This window comes from Nipponia nippon, unplaced genomic scaffold (genome assembly GCF_047370975.1).
Source record: "Nipponia nippon isolate SJK-2023a ecotype South Korea unplaced genomic scaffold, ASM4737097v1 scaffold_8, whole genome shotgun sequence".
Lineage (NCBI taxonomy): Eukaryota > Metazoa > Chordata > Aves > Pelecaniformes > Threskiornithidae > Nipponia > Nipponia nippon.
Genome location: NW_028262402.1, coordinates 19,465,172 through 19,488,480, shown reverse-complemented (window position 1 = coordinate 19,488,480; position 23,309 = coordinate 19,465,172). Strand labels below are relative to the sequence as shown.

The following is a 23,309-nucleotide window of genomic DNA, read 5'->3' as shown; positions in this document are numbered from 1 at the left end:
ATTCAGATAAACTGTGGAGTATTAAGTGGGTTCTTGAATGGGTCAGCAACTGAGATAAGGCAGAAACTCTCTTCTCTTTACTCCCATGTGTTCCTCTTGGTCCTCACATGAAGTAGTCTCAGGGGCTTTCTTTAAGAGATCAAGAATTTTAAGAAATACATTTGGGTTAAAGGATTGCTGATCTATTTCAGTTTGCCTGCATCTCTGATGAAGGTGGGTGTGCTTTACTGAGATACAAACATAGATGACTGTTCAGATCCCCCAGGTAAAGTGCTGCTGATAAACCTCTTATGAAAGGACCATTCCTGAGCATATACTAAAACATTATAGTGTGTGTATGATCATTAGAAAGAATCTGCTGCCACTTGAGAAACTGCTGATAGGCTTCAGAATTCCATCATTATAACAAAAATGCCACAAGTTGTCTCTCACATTGCAGAATGTGTTTGATAATAAAGAACCACAAAGGGTGTAGGTTGCATCAGAAGAACATAACCACAAGATGAAATGAAATAGAGCTAAGTAGTTTATCACAAATGTTAAAGACATGCATTACCATGAAGTAAGTGGGAGTAAGAATACAGTAAGTGTAGAAGGCAAAAATCACTTGAATGATTAGCCTCTTTTTGAATTTCCATGTTTTTCCTATTCTGATGTAGCTAAAGCTTTGTATTCTCCTTGTATTTACTGTAGTAGAAAGACAAAATTTAGGTGTTTGCAGAGGAAAAAGATGATCTGTCAGGAAGTTCTTGAGTTTTTGTCCCTCTTCAGTCCAGTGGTACCTGCTTGTGTTCAGGAACAGGATGTAGCACATGCTTTAACTTGTATGCTTTTCAGTAAATCCTTTTGAGATAACTCTTTGCTGATATTGTTTCCATTGCCTTGCCTGCCTCTTCTATTTCCAGGGTCTTTGTCCCTGTATGCTTAATGTCAGTGGTTTTACAAATGCAGGCCACTTTGACAACTTCTGTTGTTATTGCATTTTCTGTATAAAACTCAAGCTATCAAGTTGCTTTTGCAAGAAAGTTACTTTTCTCCTGATTTAGTTTTATTTTCTTTTGAAGATTTTGTTGTATTGCCACAAAAACATTAAAATTATCAGATGGCAAAATAACTCATTGTTGCCAGATGCAAATTTAATAAAAAAAAAAAAAGTGGGGCCTTATTTATATTTTTATGCGGAATGGTTCTTTATTGTTTGTTTTTATTCTGTAAAATCTTGGGGTGAAGGAAAAAAGATAAAGAAACTGCACCAACATCAAGGTTGTCACTGAAGGGGAAAAGAAGAGTAAGAAGTTGAAAGCAGGCATAGAGATTAATCTTATGAATTGTCAGCAGTGTGCCTCCTCAGAAAAGTTGTAGGTCCAAAAATGTTGGAGTCATCGTACAGAAGAAAAGAAAAACCCCCAAAATTTGAGGGTAGCTTGGCAGTAGTTGGGAAAAAAAAAAAAAAAAAAAAAAAGAAACCAAAAGAAAAAAGCAATGTGAACCACTGTTTTCTCCACTGTTTAGCTCCCATAAATACAAGACTTACATCTGCAAACTTCTTGTTGAGCTCCCAGGGTTGTCTTGCAGGAGCAGAATACAAGTCAGAGATGCTCTCTAGGAAAAGCTGTAATTTCTGCAGCTAGTTAGTATCAAAATACTGGAGAAGGAACACAGACTTCTGAGAAGTTCTCTTGTGATATGTCTAGCTGTTGGATTAGAGACAAGACAGTGCATGAACTTACACAGAATCCATCTACTAGCCAGCAAAGGGAGCAGGCATACAGTTATATGACCTGTGGCAGCATCTGCAGGAGAATGCATGACAATTAGATGAAAAAGCTTCCTTGTAGTCCGATCTGCTGCTGAGGTTTCAAAACTTTCATTTAGTGGGTGTGCTCACTAATTTAATTTTTCAATCTTCTTTTTGTTCCCTCTTAGTGGAAAGCAGCTGGCTTATATTTTGGTGATTGTTCTGTAACTGTGTTATTCCAGGTGTATTCTTCTTTGTTAAGTATGCAAAAAACCCAAGCAGATTAGTCGTCAAATAAATGCATTTTTTGAGTTTTAAAAAAAACCTTTGTTAATGAAACATTTATTCTGACTGGACCAACCCTGTCATCTACCATTCTCCCATAATAAGCTGTTACAAGGTTTGGGGGAAAATGACTGTTCTGTCATAAATAAACTAACATTTATCCTTTTCATAGTTCTTAATTTGCTCTTCTCTGCTCTTCCCATTAGGTGGTTTGCAGCAACTCAATTTGAACCTCTGGCAGCAAGGTCTGCTTTTCCATGCTTTGACGAACCAGCATTTAAAGCTACTTTTTTAATCAAGATCAAAAGAGATGAGAAACTTTGCACTCTGTCAAATATGCCAAAGGTACCTGCTTTTGTAGAGGAATTTTAGTAGAGCTGCTGCCTAGGTAATCTGTTTAAGTGCTTTGCATTGTGTTTTTGTTGCATTAATGTCCAGGGGATTGACTTGAGCAGATAAGCTATAAACTGCATGACTTTATAAACAACTCTCTCTTCCTCAAAGACTTGAACTAAGTAACTTTGTAGAGAAAACAACTGTTCAGTGCACTGCACAGTGTAGGATGTTATTGTAGGAACAATTAAATGGGTATGGGAGGGATTTCTGTTGAATTTAAATGAATCATTATTTTGCAGGAGTTCTGTTGTTGGCTACATCAGTCTCAACAGCCCTTAAGATTATCTTTTGAATTTTCTATTTTTGCTGATATTGCACATGTGCAGAATACTGGAATATCTTAATAGTTTGTGTAACTAGCAATAGTCTCTATTGTGTAAATAGCAATAGTGAAAGATATGCCTGATCTTGAAGGATGTGCTTTTGAGCCTAAATGAGGGGAAGTAGGGTGTGAATACACAGTCAACCCCAGAATATGAATGAGGGATCTGAAATTCCTTCAGCTACGTGTTTTCAGGCAAAATCTAGCAAGAGCATATCTGAATTTTATGGTGATGCTTTATGCCTTTAAGTCTTTGGAGGAACCTTTATAGAAGCCTAATTCATTTAGACAGGCCAGCAAGACCAACTTATTACCTAGTCTGTGTCTGAACTAGGATGTCTCTTATCAAAACATTACCACCATTTATCACCCAACTGAAACCCATTGACATTGTCCTAACTACTAATGAAAAAGATTACACCCTTGATGTTGGTGGAACAGCAACACTGTGCAGTTTGGGTTCCGGAAGGTTGTCAAAAGCTCAGGTGCTGATGTAGCTACCCTGTTTTTGAAAACCAAGCTAGTAACTGCAACCTTGTAAAATAATGTTTTTCACCATGCATGAATGTTTATGTTTCTGGATTTGTGGTGATTCTCAACCACTACTGTAACAGGATTGCAGCACTTTAGTTTACGTCCAGGCCTAAGAGCACTTTGTTTGCTGCTCTTTTCTTCACTGAAAGAAGAAACAGACTTTGGTGGACAACTCTCCTGTTTTATGTAAACAAGAAAGGGTGCTCACTCACTTTCCGCTGCTGGGAGTTGGACAAGTGGCTAAGACAACTTTCAATAGCTTCCATAGTTCTTCACGTACAAAAAGTAAACTATGGTTTACCGTTACTGCACGTGTTCAGCAGACATTGCTGAGCTAATTGCACATAGTTCCTAAAAGTCTATCCTGTTCTTCAGTGTACCTTCCACAGATGATGGGTACTCTGAAAGACACTGATGGGTCTCTGAAAGAACAGGATTATTTTTGTTTTCAGCTGTTCTACTGCACCACACTACCACAGAATGTTTGCTGCTATCCTAATCTTGATATATTCTGTATGTTCTCTTGCTCATCTTTGATGACATTGTTATCGAGAAGATGAGAAAGGATATTCTGTGACAATTTTCGTCCCTATTAGTTGAGACAGAATTATCTCGTGTACCTCTGGCATCTAGCACCTTGGTTGCCAGCTTGACTGATAATGATTGGCAGATGGAGTGGAAACAAAATAACCATCAACTCTTCTTCACTGTCATTTGTGGTTGGCTATTGAAGGAAAATGGTTGGCGACAATTCAAGAGCAAGGAGGTGTGTCCTGGGGTTGCTAGGTGCTACTATTTCGGTAGCAATTACCTGCCTGCTATCCTTCAGTATGTCTGCTAAAGCCCGTTGTGGTAATAGACTTCTCTAGAAGAATAAGCAAGGGCCCTCACAGTAGCAGCAGGCATATCTACTTCCTTTGTTTTTTCCCACCCTACGTGGTTGTGCAGCACGTCCAAGCTGCCTTCTATAGTAAATGCTTTGTTAAGTCATTTAATCTAGCCCCTCCATCACCTTCCTTAATTTCTCATATGATTTCACTCAGATTTTATGTCTTTTGTGCAAGGTGTTTATGCAACTTTGCATGGACAGGAAGAAGTTGTCTGGGAAACTGCTGCATGTGTTTGTGGCATTGGGCAAGACTGTGAGATTTCAGATTGTGTCTTCCTGCAAACTATGCAAGTGAGTCACTTGATGCAGTGAACAGTGAGTGTCACTAGATATGAGCAGGCTTTTCAGCTTTCCTGAGAGAATCTGCAGAGAAGCTACTTGGAGTCCAAGCTCTGTGTTGCCAAGAATTGTGACTTGAGTTAACTGGTCCAACCAACATGCCTGAAAGGGCAAGTCTGTATTTCTTGTTTAGTGAGTTATTTTTGTTGCCAGAGAATCTTCCTCTAATTAGTCTGGAAATATCTGACTTTCATGCCTCAGGGTGTGTGAATTAAATCTGGAAAAGACAGATTTTTGCTTGCCTTAGTCTTGCATCCTCCCATAACTTCTGCCTTGCATTGGCAGTCCTGCAAAGCATGTACCTGTGGGGTTCTGTGGCTAGGAAGGAGCTGCTCCCCATCTCGTCCATCCCTGTTCAAGTGCTGTTACAAAGCATCCAGTAGCTCTTTTGGTGCTGTCTGTGGATACTAATGTTGCATACTTGGCATGTATGCACAATGAGGAATCATCCACATGGCAAAAACATACTGATGAGCTGCCTTTACTGTAAGGTCATTAATGAATCTCTTTCTTCCTCCTTACTTCAAGACCCATTTACATTTAAGTTTCTATAGGTGCCATAGGCAGGAAGGTCCTGTGCTTCCTTCAGACTGAGAATTCTCCTTCCTTCCCATCTTGTCAGGCTTTTCTATCATCTGATTCTCTGCTTTTTAACCCACCTTCTCTGTCTTGCTGCATTTGTTGTTGGTATCAGACTCTTTTCACTGAACTTCCTGTTTGTCTAGTCTTTTTCTCTTTGTAACATTTACTGAGCTTGTTATAGTGAGAATGTGCTTAAGAGCATATTCAAAATTTCATCTGCATTTTCTTCTGTTGTTTCCATCTCTGTTTTAAAACTTGGCTTTTACACCATCTGTATGATTGATAAAGATTTGAGAAAGCTTCCAGATGTGGAACAAAGATAACACAAAAAAAAGACATTAAAAGCAACGAAGTTGTATGTTTAGTGCTGGGGACAAAATGCGAGTTCTTGTGTCAGAAGAATAGGTCAGGTTTAACTAGAATTTATCAAGATGATATAAGAACATTCAGAGCAAGTGAATTGATAGTTTTGCTAATGGACTGTATCTCCAAGATAATTACTCATTTGTGTTTATACTGCAAACGATATTATTTTCTTTTGTTTTGTCCCCTAACTTTATGCCCTGATAATTTGATACTGTGAAATTCCTCTTTTATTATTATATGAGATCCAAACATGCAGTCTGTTAATGGTTTCAGAAGTGGTTCCTTTGGGTTTTGTAATTTGTCAAGACAACTTGCATGTGTGAGTTACAATAAAATCCTTATTTTTGTGACTGTACAAATAAAGAAATTAAACACGTGCATTTCTGTGAGATACAACAGTGAACTACCTCAACAGTATTTCTTGTATCAGTGAGTTCTCTTGTAATGGTACCCATTTTTATATGCAAACCTTCTTTAAATTGGCATGTTTTTGTGATTTATTTCATGCTTTTGTCCCTGATCTCACAAGTGCTCTAGCACATGCTGAATTCTTACGTTTTAGACTTAGCCTGGATTAGGTATTCTGTTAGGTAGTGTGGGCTCACAATGCATTAAGTACATGCGAGTGAGTTGATTCTTGTATGCATAAAGAAAGAAGTGTGAAAAAAAGAGTAAGAAGATCATGTTGTACAGAAGTAGTTTACGTTTGTGAGATCATTACTAGAATAGGCTCGCTTCTGAAAATAAACACTTAAACTCCTGTTAGGAAAAAAAGTGGTGCAGATTCTTCTGTAATAACTGCAGGTCTTGGTAACAAGCTATGCTGGATGGACAGACTTTTTAGTTTATCCAAGAGAAGGTTAAATGTGAACTTCATCATTTTCTATAAATACGCACATGAGCAAGATATCTCAGAAGCAGGCCTTCTCAGCTAGCATGTACATCACTAATATGGCAATATGTAGTGGCTGACACACATTAAGGCTAGAAGCAAACTGTGTGAGTTTTGGGCTTATGGTGTTTTCTTTTGTGGTTTTTGGTTTGGTTTGGTTTGTTTTTTTTTACATGAGGATAACTGATTTTTGAACCAGTTTATCTGCAGCCACAGTAGATTTTCTTAAAAAAGGTGTCACCTCTTTATGAAGATGAACCTGTAGTAAAGGCAGAAATTTATGAATTTGCTGAAGGAATTAAACGATGGCATTCTGTTCATACAGAGTGCTCAGACTAGGTGATTATATTGATTCTGTCTTCAGGCTTAATAATCTATTCCTCTTTAAGACTGACAGTTAAATTTGCAGTGGCAGTTAAATCATTGTTCAGTTTAAAATGATTTTGTCTAAAACTAAGGTGGTTGTTGTTGTTTTTTAAATGTTTGTGGTTTCTGGAAACAAACTTACTTATGAAGTTTCAGATGGCACATGAACTGCCATCCCTGTCTCCAGACCCTTACTATTCTGCACTACAGTGGTTTATAAGCATTTTGCTTTATTCTTTATGTAATTTATGTTTGTGAAGGACTATACAGAAAAGTACATGCATGTAGCATGCCTTTTGAGGACTAATATTAAAGAAAAACTTCTGCACTAAAAGTAGTTTAGGATACACCATGGTATCTTACTTCAGAAGACTGAGCAGACAGCTACTTTTGGCAGTGTGTGTTTAAGGTGGGTGCATTTTTGCTCTGAACTAACTGAAACCTTAGGTTTTCTTCACTTTTTCAAATGCAATCTCTTTTGATTTGCAAGGGGGTGTGTGACGGGTATTTTTGTTCTGTTGTTTTAAAATAATGAGTATGTCTGCTTACCTAGTTTTGAAGAGGCTTCTGGAAAGACACAAACGTTTAACTCATGCAATACCAGTAGTTTTAGTAGGCTGTCCTGAACTGTGTCTCTGATCTAGCCTAAAGCTCTCTTGAATTAATGCTAATCTTTATGTAGACTTTGGATTATACTGGGGGTTTAAGTGTGAACACAGTTAGATTAATGATTTCTCCAACGATGCACTTGTCTGGTAATACTGCATAAGAAAAGCTTGACAAATAATTTTTGGATATATAGGCTTAAATGTTCCATGTCTCCTTAAGTTTTGTTACACCTTGAGTAGGTTGTGAGTATCATCTATCCCACTGAAAGGTAACCAAAATATAAAGATGTTCTGCAAGTTTGCTTATAAACTGTTCCTAGTGTAAAGTAATTCTTTGATTTAACATTGATTCCTTGCATGTCTTAGTGTTCTTTTGTCTATATTAATAACAATGTTTTCCGTTCATCTGCAGAAAGCCACTACTCCTGTGACAAATGGAATTGTTCAAGATGAGTTTTCTGTGAGTTTGAAGATGAGTACCTACCTAGTAGCCTTTGTTGTTGCAGACTTGAAAAACATCAGTAAGGAAACTAATGGGAGTCTGGTATGTTTGTTCCACTTTAAGTTCTCCCTCACTCTTCACAAGCCAACCAAAACAAAACAAAAAAATCCCCAGACCAACAAGCAAACTCTGTCTCTTTTAAATTCATTTATTTTCTTAGTTTTATTGTACTCATCATAGGTAGCAGACAAAAAACATATGCTATAGGTTGGACTGACTTCAGGGCATATACCAGATTGAGAAGACTTCTACGGCAAATGACACAGCATCAGGTCTTGTTAACACTGGAAATTTACAAACTGTAAAATTTCTAGGAGCTTTCAGAGCTGGAAGCTTTAATCTTTTAGTTTTAACGCTTCATCTGTGAGGGAGTAATGTCATGCAAACTAAGAGCTCTTTCAAATGATGTACAGAAACATTACAGTTCCCAGGGAAGCCTACATAGTGTTTCAGGCAGTGCTGCAAATATGTTCTATACCTGCAAAGATAGCCTACCTAAAAAAAACCCTTGCCCTGCATTAAAACAAATTTAGACTAACTTTAAATCTGCATTTAGTCACTTGAATACAGTTATTTCATTGTGGGATTTTTGTTTTTCCAAAGGTTCCAAAAAATCAAACAGTTGGTCCTGTTTAATCTTTGTCCTTCACAGGGATATGGCCTGCAGGGTCAGTGAGCAGTTCCTACAATGTGTGAAAGGTGTAACTAAAGAAAAAACATGGTAATACTAGGAGATGCTCCTTAATCTTATTTTAGGAGGTGGAGGAGTTTCATGTGAGCAATGATTTTTGTGACTCTAGCAGGAACTGCCCCTTTGTGGTGAAATGTCAGAATTGCCAGTACCTACCTAGAAAGAGACAGAGGAAATAGTGCGAGTAGCACTGCAGAAGAAGAAGCAACCCTCTCTTCAATCTATTACACAGAAGTGAAGATACTGGTCAATAGGCTTTGATTCTGACTTGGACAAGTATTTCTAATTATAGCTGAATAGGACAGACTATTTGGTCTAACCTGAAAAGTTAGACCACTACTTTTTTTTTTTTTTTTTTTTTTTTTCCCCCCCTCCCTTGTGACCACTATTCAGGTCTGTATTTGAACTGTATTGTGATAAAACCATATAGCTAGTTCATTTTCAGGCAGAAAATTGATCAGTATACTAAATGTTTTGTGTTTGCAGAGAGCCTAAAACAACTATGTGGTGTGCTTTGCTTTATTCATAATACTGAGACTAACTTGTGTGGATTGTCGGTACTTCGGAAGTGTTTTATGGCAGAGGCATGTAGGAGAGGAGAAACAGACTAAGTGATGTATTCTAACTAAGGGAAGTGATTCTTAACTGTGGTTCTCCTTCATTCTGACCACCAAGCAAGATTTGGCCAAGCTAGGGAAGTCCAGCAGACCTTTAGAAGGTACCAGACACAAGGGATCTAGCAATGTATAAGAGTACTTGCCAGCTTAAAGGGAGAAAGCATAAGAATGGTCATACCAAATAAGGCTGGAGTCTGGTAGTGGCTTGTTCTGGTGCAAACAGTGTCTAGTAGGCCAAGGGAGACTGTAAGAAGGAAGCATATAATGACATTTTCCATTAAATATGTTCTCAAAATGCTTCCAGCAATTTGTGGCTGGGAGATTCAAAGCATTTGAGCTAGCCAGTTCAAACAGAATAACTTCATTGTCATGAATGTTATAAGATAGCTTAGAGTTGAAGTAAAGTTGCTTTGTGTTCATAATGTAATGAGATTTTTCTCAACTCCAGAAGATCCTGAGGGGCTTTTATGTTTTGTTTTTCAGCTTAAAATTTGCAGTTGATAATACTTTTGTACTTTCAGAAACACTAGATTAGATCCTTACTGGTATGTGCTTGGTTCAAACTCAAAAATTAAAAGGTCACCCTATCCATCTATTTGAAATGTCATTTTTTTGCTGATTTGTAGCATAGTAAGAGGGAATTTTTTTTTTTTTTTTTTTTTTTTAAATAGAACAGGAAGATTAGTCTCAACATATTTTGTGTTTGTGTATGCAAGGGCGTCCTAAATCCAAATCAACCTGTAACCTAATCAAAGTTATTTTCTTGATATGGCATCCTGGCCTGTATCAAGAATAGTGTGGCCAGCAGGACCAGGGAGGTGATAGTGTCCCTGTACTCGGCACTGGTGAGGCCGCACCTCGAGTACTGTGTTCAGTTTTGGGCCCCTCACTATAAGAAGGACATCGAGGTGCTGGAGCGCGTCCAGAGGAGGGCAACGAAGTTGGTGAAGGGTCTGGAGCACACGTCTTATGAGGAGTGGCTGAGGGAGCTGGGGTTGTTTAGTCTAGAGAAGAGGAGGCTGAGGGGAGACCTTATTGCTCTGTACAACTACCTGCAAGGAGGTTGTAGCGAGGTGGGGGTTGGTCTCTTCTCCCTAGTAACAAGTGACAGGACGAGAGGAATCGGCCTCAAGCTGCGCCAGGGGAAGTTTAGGTTAAATATTAGGAAAAACTTCTTCATTGAAAGGGTGGTCAAGCATTGGAACAGGCTACCCAGGGAAGTGGTTACCTGGAGGTACTGAAAGAATGGATAGACGTGGTGGTTGAGGACATGGTGTAGTGATGGACTTGGCAGTGATAGGTTAATGGTTGGACTCGATGATCTTAAGGGTCTTTTCCAACCTTAATGATTCTATGATTCTATATAGCCACTTCAACAGGAATAGAGGGAGACTAACCTCTTGATTTTTATGAATGCTGCTTACACCAGGTCTAATGTGGCCCTGCCTTAGATAGGGGAATGGATGAACTTCATGCCAATCATTATTTCTTGAGAGAATTTCTTGCAGATGATACTAGTGTTATCATACTGATAACCTAAACTTACAGATTAATTCAGGTATGCTGGGAGGGTCGCTTAATAACTCATGAGGGAGTAAAAAAGGAAATGGATCAATTTCTGCTCATGTAGACCCTTCTTGAACACCTTCCTTAAAAGTGTCAGCCTTGAGTTGTTCCTGCATACACATTGGTCAATTGTATGGTCTGTCTGTATTTTGACTAGTAAATAAGCTCTGATAAAAAACTTAACTCTTTATTGACAACTTCATAACTTGTGTTTGTAACTTACGTGTATACTCCCAAAACCATGTCCTGTCTGTTTCAGGAGCTTCTGCCGGCTCCTCTTTTACTTCTAAAGCTTTTGTAGCTATAAGTTTCAAAATCTTTTCTCTGTTTGCACTAGGTATCTGTCTATGCCATACCACAGCATCTAAACCAAGTTGGGTATGCCCTAAACACAGCAGTGAAACTTCTGGAATTTTATCAAAAATACTTTTTAATAAACTACCCTCTTGAAAAATTAGGTAAGTTCTTTTGAACTTTTTTTTAAACAGAAGAAGCAGCCCTAATTAGTTCTGAGAAATGCAGGGGAACTTTCATTCTGAAAAGGTGTGCTTAAAAAAAAAAAAAGATAGCATAAAACATCTGTGAAATAAGGTTCCCCCAAAATTATTTAAAAAAAATATTAAATGTTTGACTGAGTACTAGTGTTTAGTGATTCCCAAGCTGGAAAATTTTTGTGAGCCTTTAACACCAGATTGCTTATACTTGTACATCAAAGAAATAATTACGTGTAAATTTAATGTGATGCGCCTTGGTAGAGAGATACAGAATTCTCAGTCTGTGAACAATGTTCACCAGTGCAAAATCTGCAGCCTGACTTCTCTGCATGTACTAGTTCGACTGGAAAGATAATGAAATGTAGTCTTCTAAGACATTACTTTCAGTAGGTGCAGCCCCATTTCCTCTTTTCTTGTGTGTATGCAAGATCTATCGGCAGTGTCTGTGTAGAGCTTTAAATTGTTTGTGTCATAGTACTGCTAGAGAAACATGGCTATAAATCTATGGGGCTTCTGTGCTTGAAATGTGAGCACATGTCCACACCACAGGATTTAAATAATGAGGCTTTTAGGGATTATGTAGTAGAATAGGTAGACTTGAAATACAGATTTGCTTTACCTAGCAGTAAGCCTTTCAGAAGCTTCTTTCAAATCTTTTCCAGATCTGGTAGCAATTCCTGATTTTCAGTCCGGTGCAATGGAAAACTGGGGCTTGATCACTTTCCGAGAAACAACACTCTTGTTTGACAGTAATACTTCTTCAGCAAGGGACAAAAAGTTAATAACTGCATTGATAGCACATGAGCTTGCCCATCAGGTACTATTTTGGGGAGGTCATTGTTTCAATGTGGTGGGTTCTTCTTTTTAAAATGCAATTCTGTCCTTAAATTCACCCCAGCCCTCTCTGTGACTGGGTTGTGCATTGAATCAGTTCAGAATAACTGCAAGTGTATTTTCTCCCCTACAACAGGCAGAGTGCGACTCTGCCATGAGGTACTTAGGGAGTTGTTCATGCAAAAGCATTACTCTGGTTTTGACTGAGCTTGATTTTGCCACAAGATAAAGCTGAGGATGGATGGAGTGTTACTGTATTCATTTGATTTTATTTCTGCAAAAGAATGATGTTTTTGGTCTTTCATAGTGGTTTGGCAATCTAGTAACTATGGAATGGTGGAATGATCTCTGGCTGAATGAGGGATTTGCCACTTTCATGGAGTACTTTGCCATGGAAGAGATTTTTCCAGAATTACATTCAGTAAGTATTTTCTGTAACTACACTTACTGTACCTTCAGTAAGATCTATTTTTTAATGCTGACCATAAAGGACTGATACTTATAAACTTACATTGAAATTCACTTTGGGCACCATTGAGATTATACTATATCTGCTCTGCATTGGCACTTGCATTATATTGGAAGTGGTTTTGGGGGGGGGTCTTTGGGGAGGGTACATTAGTTTCGTGGGTTTTTTTTGTTTTTTTTTTTTTATTTTGGTAGTAGTCTACATGCAGTCTTTGTGTTTTGTGTAGGTTAAAGCATTCTTTGCAAAATAGCAGGTGTTAAAAGGTGTAGGTGTCTATATATCAAATTATAACTTAAAATCTTTATACAGAAAGTCCAGGCATGTTGTTGACCAAGTTTGCCTGTCCCTACTTTTCCTAATAGACTTAGGAAGCACCAGAGCTTTAGGTTACTAAATATGCCTGGAATAACCCCTGTCTTTCCATCATTGTGGTACTTGCTTGTGTCTGGATCAGTTTGGGATTCACAAGTCAGGGGACCTGGTATAAAAGTGTCATATGGTTCCACCCCATGGATTCTGACAGTGCTGAGTTACACTAATAGTACAAAGCACTGCTCCTACAGGCACTTCTGTTTACACAGAAGGATAGAACCTTTTTTTATATAATAACCTAGTGATCATTTAAAAACTCACTCAGGTACTAAGTGACCTAGATTCTCAGACTCTGGAAAACAGGAATGATGGAAACTTGATCTTTCCTCCCCAAGGAAGGGATACCAATTACTGCTGTAAAACATCCCTTTCACTGAATGCAGACAGAGAAACAAAGATTAGTGGAACTAAATGGAGGTGGCAGTGGAGATACTAACTTTGCATCCTGGGTAAAGGATGGCTCTGGAACCAGCTTCCAGGAGCATTTATGTGATTTGCATTAGTCATGGGATTAAAAACCTGATGCATACTTACTGTTTCCTGCTTGCTGGATAGAGATGTTCTCAGCATTCTGACTGAGTGTAAGTTTTGAGTTCTTAATTCACCTTTGTTAGTGCATTAAGAAACTTGGGTTGCTAACTTGGTTCAGTAGAATTCTTTCTGGGTGTTTAGAAAGTTTTTCATTTGGCCTAGCTTGGTTGTTGAGTTTGATGGCCGCTGAAAATATAGTGTAGCCATTCTGCTTGTTGGGTGCATATGTGGCGAGGGGAGGACACACAACAAGTCTAATGTTTTAACAAGGACACATCTAACACTTGTATACTTCATTCTGAAAGGTGCCTGACAAGGTGCCTTCACCAGCATCTCATTTCACCACTTGGTGGTGCCAAAATGTGTTTTGGTAAAAATAAAAAAATCACTCCAGACTTCTGCATTCAAGAAGAACAGCTTTAAAATGTTAAACTTTAAAGGGTATCTTTATTGTATCATACACAGGTCTTACTTTTTTTTTTAATTCTCTACTGTATAGAGGAAACTGTATAAAGAATTGCTTGCTCAAGTCTTGATGAAATAATGTGTACATTCACACAAACATCACTGTAGTAATTTCCCTAGATTTCATGCTTTAATATTAAAGCATACTGAAGGAGTTGTGCTTTTGTATTCCCTGCTTCCTGTAAATGAACTGAAAACACTGGTGAGCCAAATCCAAAGTTGGGCACATACTTCCTTAGTAGGCATGTTTATTTTCTCTAGTGCCCATGATGCATTTACCTGAGACAGGAGCTTAAGGGTCTGGATAATGATGTAAACTGACAGTGAGATTCCACTGCTAAAATGTGGCAGGGAAAGAGTAGATTTTACAGATGCTATCCTGACAATTGTTTTTCTGCCTCCATTGACAGGAAGGTGAGCAATGGCATGTTAGATCAATGGAAGAGCAAAGCAGAGACAACTTTTACTGTTCTGCATACCATGTATGTTGTAGCTTCTCAGACACTTATGAATGTTTCTCTTCTAGGATGAAGATTTTCTTAATTTGATTTTCAAGGCTATGATGAAGGATTCCTTGAATTCTTCACGTCCAGTCTCTTCTGCTGTTCAGTCTTCAGAGCAAATTGAAGAAATGTTTGATGCACTTTCTTATATCAAGGTAACTTTAAAAATATTTGGAGATACTTGGAAAATTATACATTAGCTATTGAAAACATGAATGTCAAATCATGAGTAAGTAGGCATGTACTGACAATTGTTTGGGGGTAATTTACACCTAGCACAAACAATGCAGGATCTCTCAGTAGTGTTTCTGAGCGTCTGCATAGCTTTCAATTAGGAAATTATTATGTATGTGTATTTTTGTCCTTACTTAACATCCTTCTGTTTGGTGCATGTTTCAGCACAAAATAAAATACTCATGAAGATGTAAGAGGGGACCCAGCAGGCAAAACAAAATATGCAGTTAGGCATATATTCTTTTTCTGATAGCAGACTGTAACAAGTGCTTAAGAAAAGAGTAACAACAAGGCACTTATTGAAGCAAGTGCTCCTTTTTATATTCTCTCTGCTTTTAAAAAACAGTATTTTAGAGAATTCCTGAGCTGGAGGCTTGCATCTGGAATGTAAAATTATTTCACTGCATATCCTGGTTGCCTGCCACTTCATTATTTCTAATGTCTAGTGAGGGTTGTGTGTGAGGTTTATCTTTTTAAAGCTTCACAGTTCCTCACTTGAAAATGCGGGACAGTGCAAATATCTGTATTTGCCAAATTTTTACTCACATTGTCCCAGGTTTTAGATAATGTGTCCTATGAGTTTGGTAGTATTGGATGAAAGCCTTTTATATCATTTAGATTAGCTGTCATTTTTTCCCCCACTGTCTGTGTATGCTTGTACTTTCATCTAAGAAACCACGGGGACAGCTAGTGCTTACTAGAAAACAGTCAAATACTATGTCTTCCTTGTCTCAGTGGAGTGCAGCTCCCACAGCTGTCTTGGTTTGTCTCCTCTGATTTCTTTTTGCAAGTCTCAACTGGTCAACACATGTTGTCTGGCATCCTTGAGTAGTCTAAGATGCCAAACGGACCTACAATAGTGATGTGCTTCTGTTTATTTTGGTCTGTGTTTTCTGAACTACAAGAACAGAGATGTGTGATTTTCAGCTTCCCTTTGTTGTGAAATGGATTTGGTTTCTCTCCCTAAGCTATGTATCAAAAGGCATGGCTGTTGTTTCATGCTTCAGTGTTGCTGTCTCAAGTAGTTCCCTTTTTCGTGAGCTTCTGGAAGCTATGCATAATGCACAATCATGTCTGTAGCCAACTAACTTCAGAGATAACAATTTTGTCACTCTTTGCTGGATCAAAACTCTATGTAATTTTAATGGAAACATTCCATAAGTGATTGCGCTGGAGTTTCAATTAGTAAAGCGTTATATTTGGAGGATTACTTTATTACTTTGTTGCTACTAATAAGTAAGTGCACCTTCTGAGTAGAAATGTAGCAACCTGCACCTCTGAGTTTAGGATCTAACCAAAAGAAGTTTTGCCCTTGCATTGTCAGAAACAGGTTTTTCATGGCTGCTTTCTATGTTTCAGAGGCTTTCACTGCATAGCTCTTCATTCATGCATGCAGTCTTTGTATTCCACTACTGTTGGCTCTATACCTTAGCTAATGCTCTTGGCAATTTGCATGGGAAGACACTTGCAACATGGTCCCTAATCAGCCTAAGGGGGTCTGTTATTGAATTGTACAACTTCCTTTGGTTTAGTATACCACCAACTGACACAGATTAGTAGTTGGCCTCTACATTTTACTGTCTGTAATAGGAATTATTGTACAAAATTATTTTTAGCCTGGTGGTTTTGCAGTCTATCAGTAAAACTAATACTCAGGGGTGCGGCAAGAATCCACCTGCAACAACAGAGCATTTGGGAGGACAGAACAGTACGAAGAACAAAGTAGTAGAGCTATAGGTTAAGTAAGGATGCATGCAAGAGAGGAAATTATGACCATGTTATTAAAAACTATAGTAAAGGGTATTCCTGCAGTTTCATGAATAATTAGATTAACCAGGCAGCCTTCAGTTTCAGGCAAGATGTTGGAATGTGTAAGAACCATATATGCTCTCATTGAAATCTTCCTTTTAATTTTTTTCTTGATCCTTTCTCAGAAATACTACCAAAAATTTAAAGCGCACCTTTAAACTTTTCATGATCTATGGCTGCTCATCTGCATGCAGTTGTACAAAATCCTCAGGCAAATTACTTATTAGTGGCTGTGACATAGAAGTATTTCTATGGGAAGAAAATGGCTTTCAGCTATGTTTAAAAAAAGCAAAAAAACAGCACCTTTCTGTCTACGCATTCATGGCCGGCCACTTTGTACAAGAACTACTCAGTTACTGCTTTTTTTAACAAAACATGGCTGTATTTGAACACTGTCAGAATGTACTTTTTCTGTACCACACAGAAGAGTATTGCTAATGAAATACGGCAGCCAGTAGAGACTTACCAGTAAGAAGGCAATATTTTTGAGATGAAGTTAACTGGAAAAGATGTCAAGCTCTATTAGCCTATTTTGTAACTGTATTTTGAGCCTTTGAAATATTAAAAAATATTTTTTTCCCAAAGGAACTGGGAAGAAAATTCAAGCTGTATTAGCCTTTTTTGTAACTGTATTTGGAGTTTATGAAATGTTAAAAAAATGTTTTTCCAGGGCAACTGAGTGTTAAGGTAATTATTCAAATGGTATCATTTGGGATAAAATCTGCCAGCTTCCGAGTCATTCTTGTACTGTGAAAGAGCTATAATATGCATATATTAGTTCTATAACTTTAAGTTGCCAATTCTTCCTCTTTTCTTTCTCCCTAAAGGGAGCTTCACTTCTTCTGATGCTGAAGCACTACCTCACTAAGGATGTTTTCCAAGCTGGCATTGAGGTATACTTGCATAATCACAACTATGGATCTGCCCAGAGTGATGATTTGTGGGACAGCATGAATGAGGTATCAATCTTTGTTATGCTGTTCTTGTTTTTTCACTTCTCTAAATATGTTGTATATTTTGATTTATTTCCTTGTTTATGAAAGAAATAAGGTAATACACTGCTGGTAAATACTCTGAAGTTCTTGTGCATTGTAGTCCAAAGTTCTGTCATACAGATATGGAGAGTCCTGTAGCTTCTAGGACTCCCTTGCGTATCATCCTACAAATCGCTGGAAGTGGGTATGCACTACCATGCATATCCACGTGTGGACATGTCAGTATGTACATGTCCTCTCTAGAGTTGCATTGTTAGTGTGTTAAGACCAGAATAAAAATAGTCATCTTAAATGCAGGACAAAATTTTACTTTCAAGGAATAGCTGAATCCAAGTACTGTAGAGGTCTTCGAATACTCTACTAGTGTAACTTTGTTTCAGTGATAGCTTCTGCTTCAACAAGCGGTGCTGGAATTGTAGGAAAACAGATTGTAGGGCACAATTTAGTTCAGCAGCTCTCAAACAGTAAGGCAGGCATTAGGCTGTGTCTAAAGTGGGTGGGGGGGGAGAGAGCGAGGGTGCAAGAAAGCAAGGACACAGGAAGGAGAGAGCAAGGGTGAGGGACTGCAAGCCTATGGGAGCCAGGGAGGGCAGGGGAGAGAGGGTGCATGTGAAGGAGGCAGGAGAAATGGCAGCAGGGAGAGGGAGAGGGAGAGTGGGTGAAGGAGGGAGAGAGAGAGAGTAAGAAAGGAGTGGGCGTGTGAGAGTGCAAGGGAGAGAGCACATGAGGGGGAGAGAGTGGGAGGGAAGAGTGCAAGGGGAGAGTGTACAAAAGGGAGAGAGTATGTGCAAGAGAGAGTGAGAGTGATCACAACAAGAAAGATCTGCTGAGTATCCCCAGGGAATGTCAAGGTAGTTGTATAAAGGAAGGGAACAGATTTCCCTGTGAATGTGTGTACTGCATAGTATGTATTAAAGTCTCTGAAATACATGTAAGGTTCCCTCACAGAAGCTGAGTGCTAGACAGGATACTAACTTAATATTTAGTTTTGGCTCTTGGCATCTTTGAACTTCTGCAGAACTGGAGCCTCTGTTAGTTACTGTTAGCTGTCACAGGTGGCTGTAAATTTGTGTGTTTAGTCATACACAGTCACTAGTTTGCCAGCTAGTGATGGGTTATTACTGATATCAGACCATGGCTCTCTTATGACAGAGAACTCTTCTGGTTTGCATAGTGATTTTAATAGTGCAAAACAGACTTTCCTCTCCTCAACCTCTGCAAAATGGAGCCTCCTGACCAACCATCTTCAGTCATGCACACATAGAGAACATACCACAGGGAGATTGTAGTATCCACATAGGGTGGCTGGAGAAACTACACAGATGCCTCACATTTAATTAATGTAAGGGCTTAGCTGTTACTAGATGCAAGGTTTAACTGTTACTAGAGCATGGGAAAAGAGTCGTTCTCAAAACTTTAGATTACTTGCTTAGTCTGTCTCCCTGGCTCAGAAAAGAACTCTTTTTTTTTTATTATAACCGTAGTGTTTGTACATGGGGCAAGTTCAGCTTTTCTGGAAACTCAGTAGGCCTCTTTCTCCAGTCTTTTGGAACCTCAGTCATCATCTTTTAAGAGTCAAAAGTAATTGTTAGCAACTCTGGGATTGCTTCACCCACCTGTATTAGTATTGTTAAGTGAACTGCATCCAACCAACTTAGTAACATCTGATGTCAGAACTCAGTGTGTATTTCCTATTTTAAGGAGAAACAACCCTTTGTATTTGGTGCTAATTTAATAGTTACCAAATTCCTGCTGACACCAGGTATTTAACAGCATTATCTGCCAGAAGTTGCCCTTCTGTGTGGAGGAACCCACCAACTGGTTCTTTAGATGTTTTCTGATGCTGCTTACGATGTTTGCCTTTTCCTTTGTGTCCATTTCTGGCTGCACCTCATTTTGTGCCCAGGTCTTTGGTTCGTTTTGTGGTTTTTTCATGTAAGTGTTAATTTTGTGTTTTCACATAGCCTGCATATTTGTACGCTTTCATATTCCCTGTTTCCAAAGACTCATGGTTTAGCTGGACTGGTCTGGTATTGCAGTGAGTTAGTTTACATTTGGGCTTTTATTATTTTGCTTCCCTGAGAAGGTACCACATTTTTTTTGCACTACTTACTTTCCACTGATTTTCACCTATTGCCTCTCCGAGTTTAGTGAAATGTACTGCCGCTATGTCCATTTTTCTTTGTTTTGGTATTCTTTCTGTCATAGTATTTTTCTTTTTGTATCTTGAATTCTTAGTTTCTCTTGCTTTCTCATGGTCTTTCACCTTCAGATTCTCAGACAGACTCTGTTGGTTAACAGTCAAATCTTGACAGGCTGCATCTCTGATTACTTTCTCTGCCCTTGGTATCAAAAGTTCACCCATTCTACAAAATTAATGGAAAGTCTTTGCTCAATAATATTTTCCCCCAATAGGTGACTAAATAATTAAAATGATATGAACTAGATGAATCTGAGTAGCTCACACAAATTATTGTGTACCTATCTGATCTTTCAGTTGACTGATACCATTATTAGTGGCCTCGGATTCCAGCCAGTGCCTAGGTCTGCTAGTGGGCAGTAAGTTGCTGATGAGGTAAACTAGAGGAAGACACAGTATAGGTTGGTAAAAGTTAAATGTAGTTTGAGTAATGATATATTAATTTCCTTATGTTCCTGATGGCTCAACCTAAAAAATATTTTCATAAGTTAGGGGACATAATGTCTTTTTCAGGTTGGATGGTCATCTCTGCTAATAAAGAGGCAGTCATATGTAGACATTATAAAGTACTTGTCTCTTAGTGGGGATGTTGTAGTACAAACAGTCCCTGAAAGATTAGAAGAGGCTGGAGGTGAAACTGTGCAAAGGCTGGTAAGTGGGAGGGGTGGTGGAAAAAAAAATAGAGAGTTCTTACTATAAAGGATATGTTCTTTTTGTTGTACAAAGACTGTTGCTTTAATTCAATTTCTAATAGTAATTTTAGAATTGAAGATCTTTTAACCTGAAACACCCACATAATATCAGAATACCAATAAGGAAAGAGAAAGCGTAGGGGGGAGCTTGGGAGCTACCATAACTTGCTTTTCTGTAACATTGTCTTCTCTGTTTTCATGACATACCAGTTCAATCTACCTGATGTTTCCAATTTGTCTTTCCACTACTTGGCTGGGATTCCCTCAACTTAAGAAAATAAAAACTGCTTGCTCCCCTAAATTGTTGCTTACGAAATTTACAAGCTCAAAGTGATTGTTTACAGATGCAGAATCATGCTTCTACTTACTTTGTAAGTTAAGGAGGAAGGTTTAAAAACGTTGTCTATTTGCCATTTTCTTGTTATGTTATGATTGTTTTTTACAGATTACCAATGGAACACTAGATGTAAAAAAGTTGATGAAAACTTGGATTCTGCATAAAGGATTTCCTTTAGTCACTGTTGTCCGAAAGGGAAAGATTATTTCTGTGCAACAAGAGAAATTTTTGTATCGTGCGGAGCCAGAAAATTGGACAACAGATGCAAGGTTACTACCTCCTTAGTACTTTTTATCCATTAAAATCTACCTGCAGATATCTTTCTTGTATCTCGTACATATTTCTCACTTGTATTCAGGGGTTCTAGTATTTTCTTTCAAGGCACGTAGTGATAGAGAATTTGGCACAGAAGTTCACACATCTAGTATCTGCCTGAAGATCCATGTCTATTTCCACCCAAGCAACTGGTAAAAATCTGTGGCATCCTTTGTAAACTGAGTTTCTTGTTTGCATCCTTTCCTGAAGCTTTTAAGCTTGAGATGATGAGTTGTGGTAAATAGTAACATGGATTTTTCAGGTTTTTAATACAAAAGGAAGATCTCCCAGGTAAAGTTTTCTTTTAATTTCAGAAAGTTTTGTGTGTTTAATGAGAAGCTTTAGAAAGGCAGGTTGCAGAAGTTTGCAAAAGTTACAGATGCATACGTCTTACGTTAGAGCCTCTGCTTCTTCTTGCCAAAATTCAGTGTACATCTTGGGCTTTGTTAGAAGAAAGTAGAGAAGCTAGAATCAAAGTCTTCTTGGCTTAAAAATTTTAAGATGGCAGTAATGCATGACACCAAATGGCTGAATATATGAGAGAGGCAATATCCATAGTACCAAAGGAAAGATGTGGCAGTTGCTAATTGTAAAAATGAATTTACTGCAAATATGTCTTACGTTATGAACCTTACTGTATTTTGTAACAAACCAAAATATGTAGGTTTGAATCCTTTTGAGATTTTGGTGGTTTTATCCAATTGTTTGAAGTCTTAACAGGAACTGAGTCCTTTGCATCATCTTGCAGAATCAGGCCTGTGAAAGCAATTTGTCTCTTGAAATGTTAGAAGTTACAGGGCTTTGTTTTATTTTTGTTATGTGGAGGAAGGCAAGTAATCTGTGGTTGAAAGGTAAGGGAAGAAGGGAAGGATTGTTAGGCTTAATTATTCTTCTGTTTCTAGTTGGTCAACTTGGGGAGTGCATGAAAAGCTTTTGAAGAAAAGTGCTCTGTGCAAGTCATACACAGCAGGGGTTCCTGTCAAAATTGGAATGAATATGGGAAAATTGTTTAATCTCGCTCAAGCTGTGTTTTCTCTAAATAGTCAAGTCCTTATCATCATTATGAGCCACCTTAGTATTTATTCTTCCAGCTTGCAGTTCACCTGAGATAGTCTTCGTGGTATGTAATCAATTATGGTTTCTATTACCATGATTTGGAATTTGAGTCTTGTACTTGAATCAACATAAATTGTTTTTAAAAAAAAAATAATAAAACTTGTAAAATTTCAGGAAGACAGAACATTGGACTGAGGTGAAAATAATACTCGCAGAATTTCTGATACAGCCAGAGATCTCCTGTCCATATAATTTGGGACAAGATACTTAGCATGCTGGAACTGAGGAAGTAGTACTAGGAAGTGTAGTGTCCCTCAGGGGACAGTGTTGGGACCAGTGCTGTTTAATGTCTTCATCAATGACATAGTGGGATCGAGTGCACCCTCAGCACATTTGCAGGTGACACCAAGCCAAGTGGTGTGGTTGACACACCTGAGGGACAGGATGACATTCAGAAGGACCTGGAAACCTCAAGAAGTGGGCCCATGTGAACCTCATGAGGTTCAACAAGGACAAGTACAAGGCCTGCACCTGGGTCGGGGCAATTCCCAATATCAATACAGGCAGGGGGATGAAGGGATTGAGAGCAGCCCTGCAGAGAAGGACTTGGGGGTATTGGTTGATGAAAAGCTGGACGTGAGTCGGCAATGTGCTCTCGGAGCCCAGAAAGCCAACCATATCCTGGGCTGCATCAAAAGAAGCATGGCCAGCAGGTCGAGGGAGGTGATTCTGCCCCTCTACTCTGCTCTGGTGAGACCCCACCTAGAGTACTGCATCCAGCTCTGGAGTCCTCAGCACAGGAAAGACATGGACCTGTTGGAGCAGGTCCAGAGGAGGGCCACAAAAATGATTAGAGGGAGGGAACACCTCTCCTATGAGGTCAGGCTGAGAGAGTTGGGGTTGTTCGGCTTGGAGAACAGAAGGCGGTGGGGAGACCTTATTGTGGCCTTTCAATACTTAAAGGAAAGATGGGGACAGACTTTTTAGCAGGGCCTGTAGTGATAAGGCAAGGGGTAATGGTTTTAAACTAAAAGAGGGTAGATTCAGACTAGATATAAGGAAGAAATTTTTTGTGATGAGGGTGGTGAAACACTGGAAAGGGTTGCCCAGAGATGTTGTGGATGCCCCATCCCTGGAAACATTCAAGGTCAGGTTGGACGGGGGTCTGAGCAACTTCAAGTTGAAAATGTCCCTGCCCATTGCAGGGGAGTTGGACTAGATGACCTTTAAAGGTCCCTTCCAATCCAAACCATTCTGTGATTCTATGATTCTCAACACAGTGGAAATAAAAAAAATAATTACTGTACATG

At 38.7% G+C, this 23,309-nt stretch overlaps 1 protein-coding gene across 2 annotated transcripts in view; it reads left to right on the top strand.

Annotated features, from left to right (window-relative positions):
* The window catches only part of LNPEP (leucyl and cystinyl aminopeptidase), a 66,456-nt gene that overhangs the window by 30,001 nt on the left and 13,146 nt on the right, over positions 1–23,309 (top strand). For both annotated transcript variants that reach the window (XM_087742104.1, XM_087742105.1), the window contains 8 exons: positions 2,230–2,368; positions 7,730–7,861; positions 11,031–11,151; positions 11,850–12,004; positions 12,329–12,442; positions 14,385–14,516; positions 17,232–17,363; positions 20,737–20,897. In XM_087742104.1, coding sequence (XP_087598230.1) covers positions 2,230–2,368; positions 7,730–7,861; positions 11,031–11,151; positions 11,850–12,004; positions 12,329–12,442; positions 14,385–14,516; positions 17,232–17,363; positions 20,737–20,897 — 1,086 coding nt within the window. The remainder of the gene's footprint in view (positions 1–2,229; positions 2,369–7,729; positions 7,862–11,030; positions 11,152–11,849; positions 12,005–12,328; positions 12,443–14,384; positions 14,517–17,231; positions 17,364–20,736; positions 20,898–23,309) is intronic.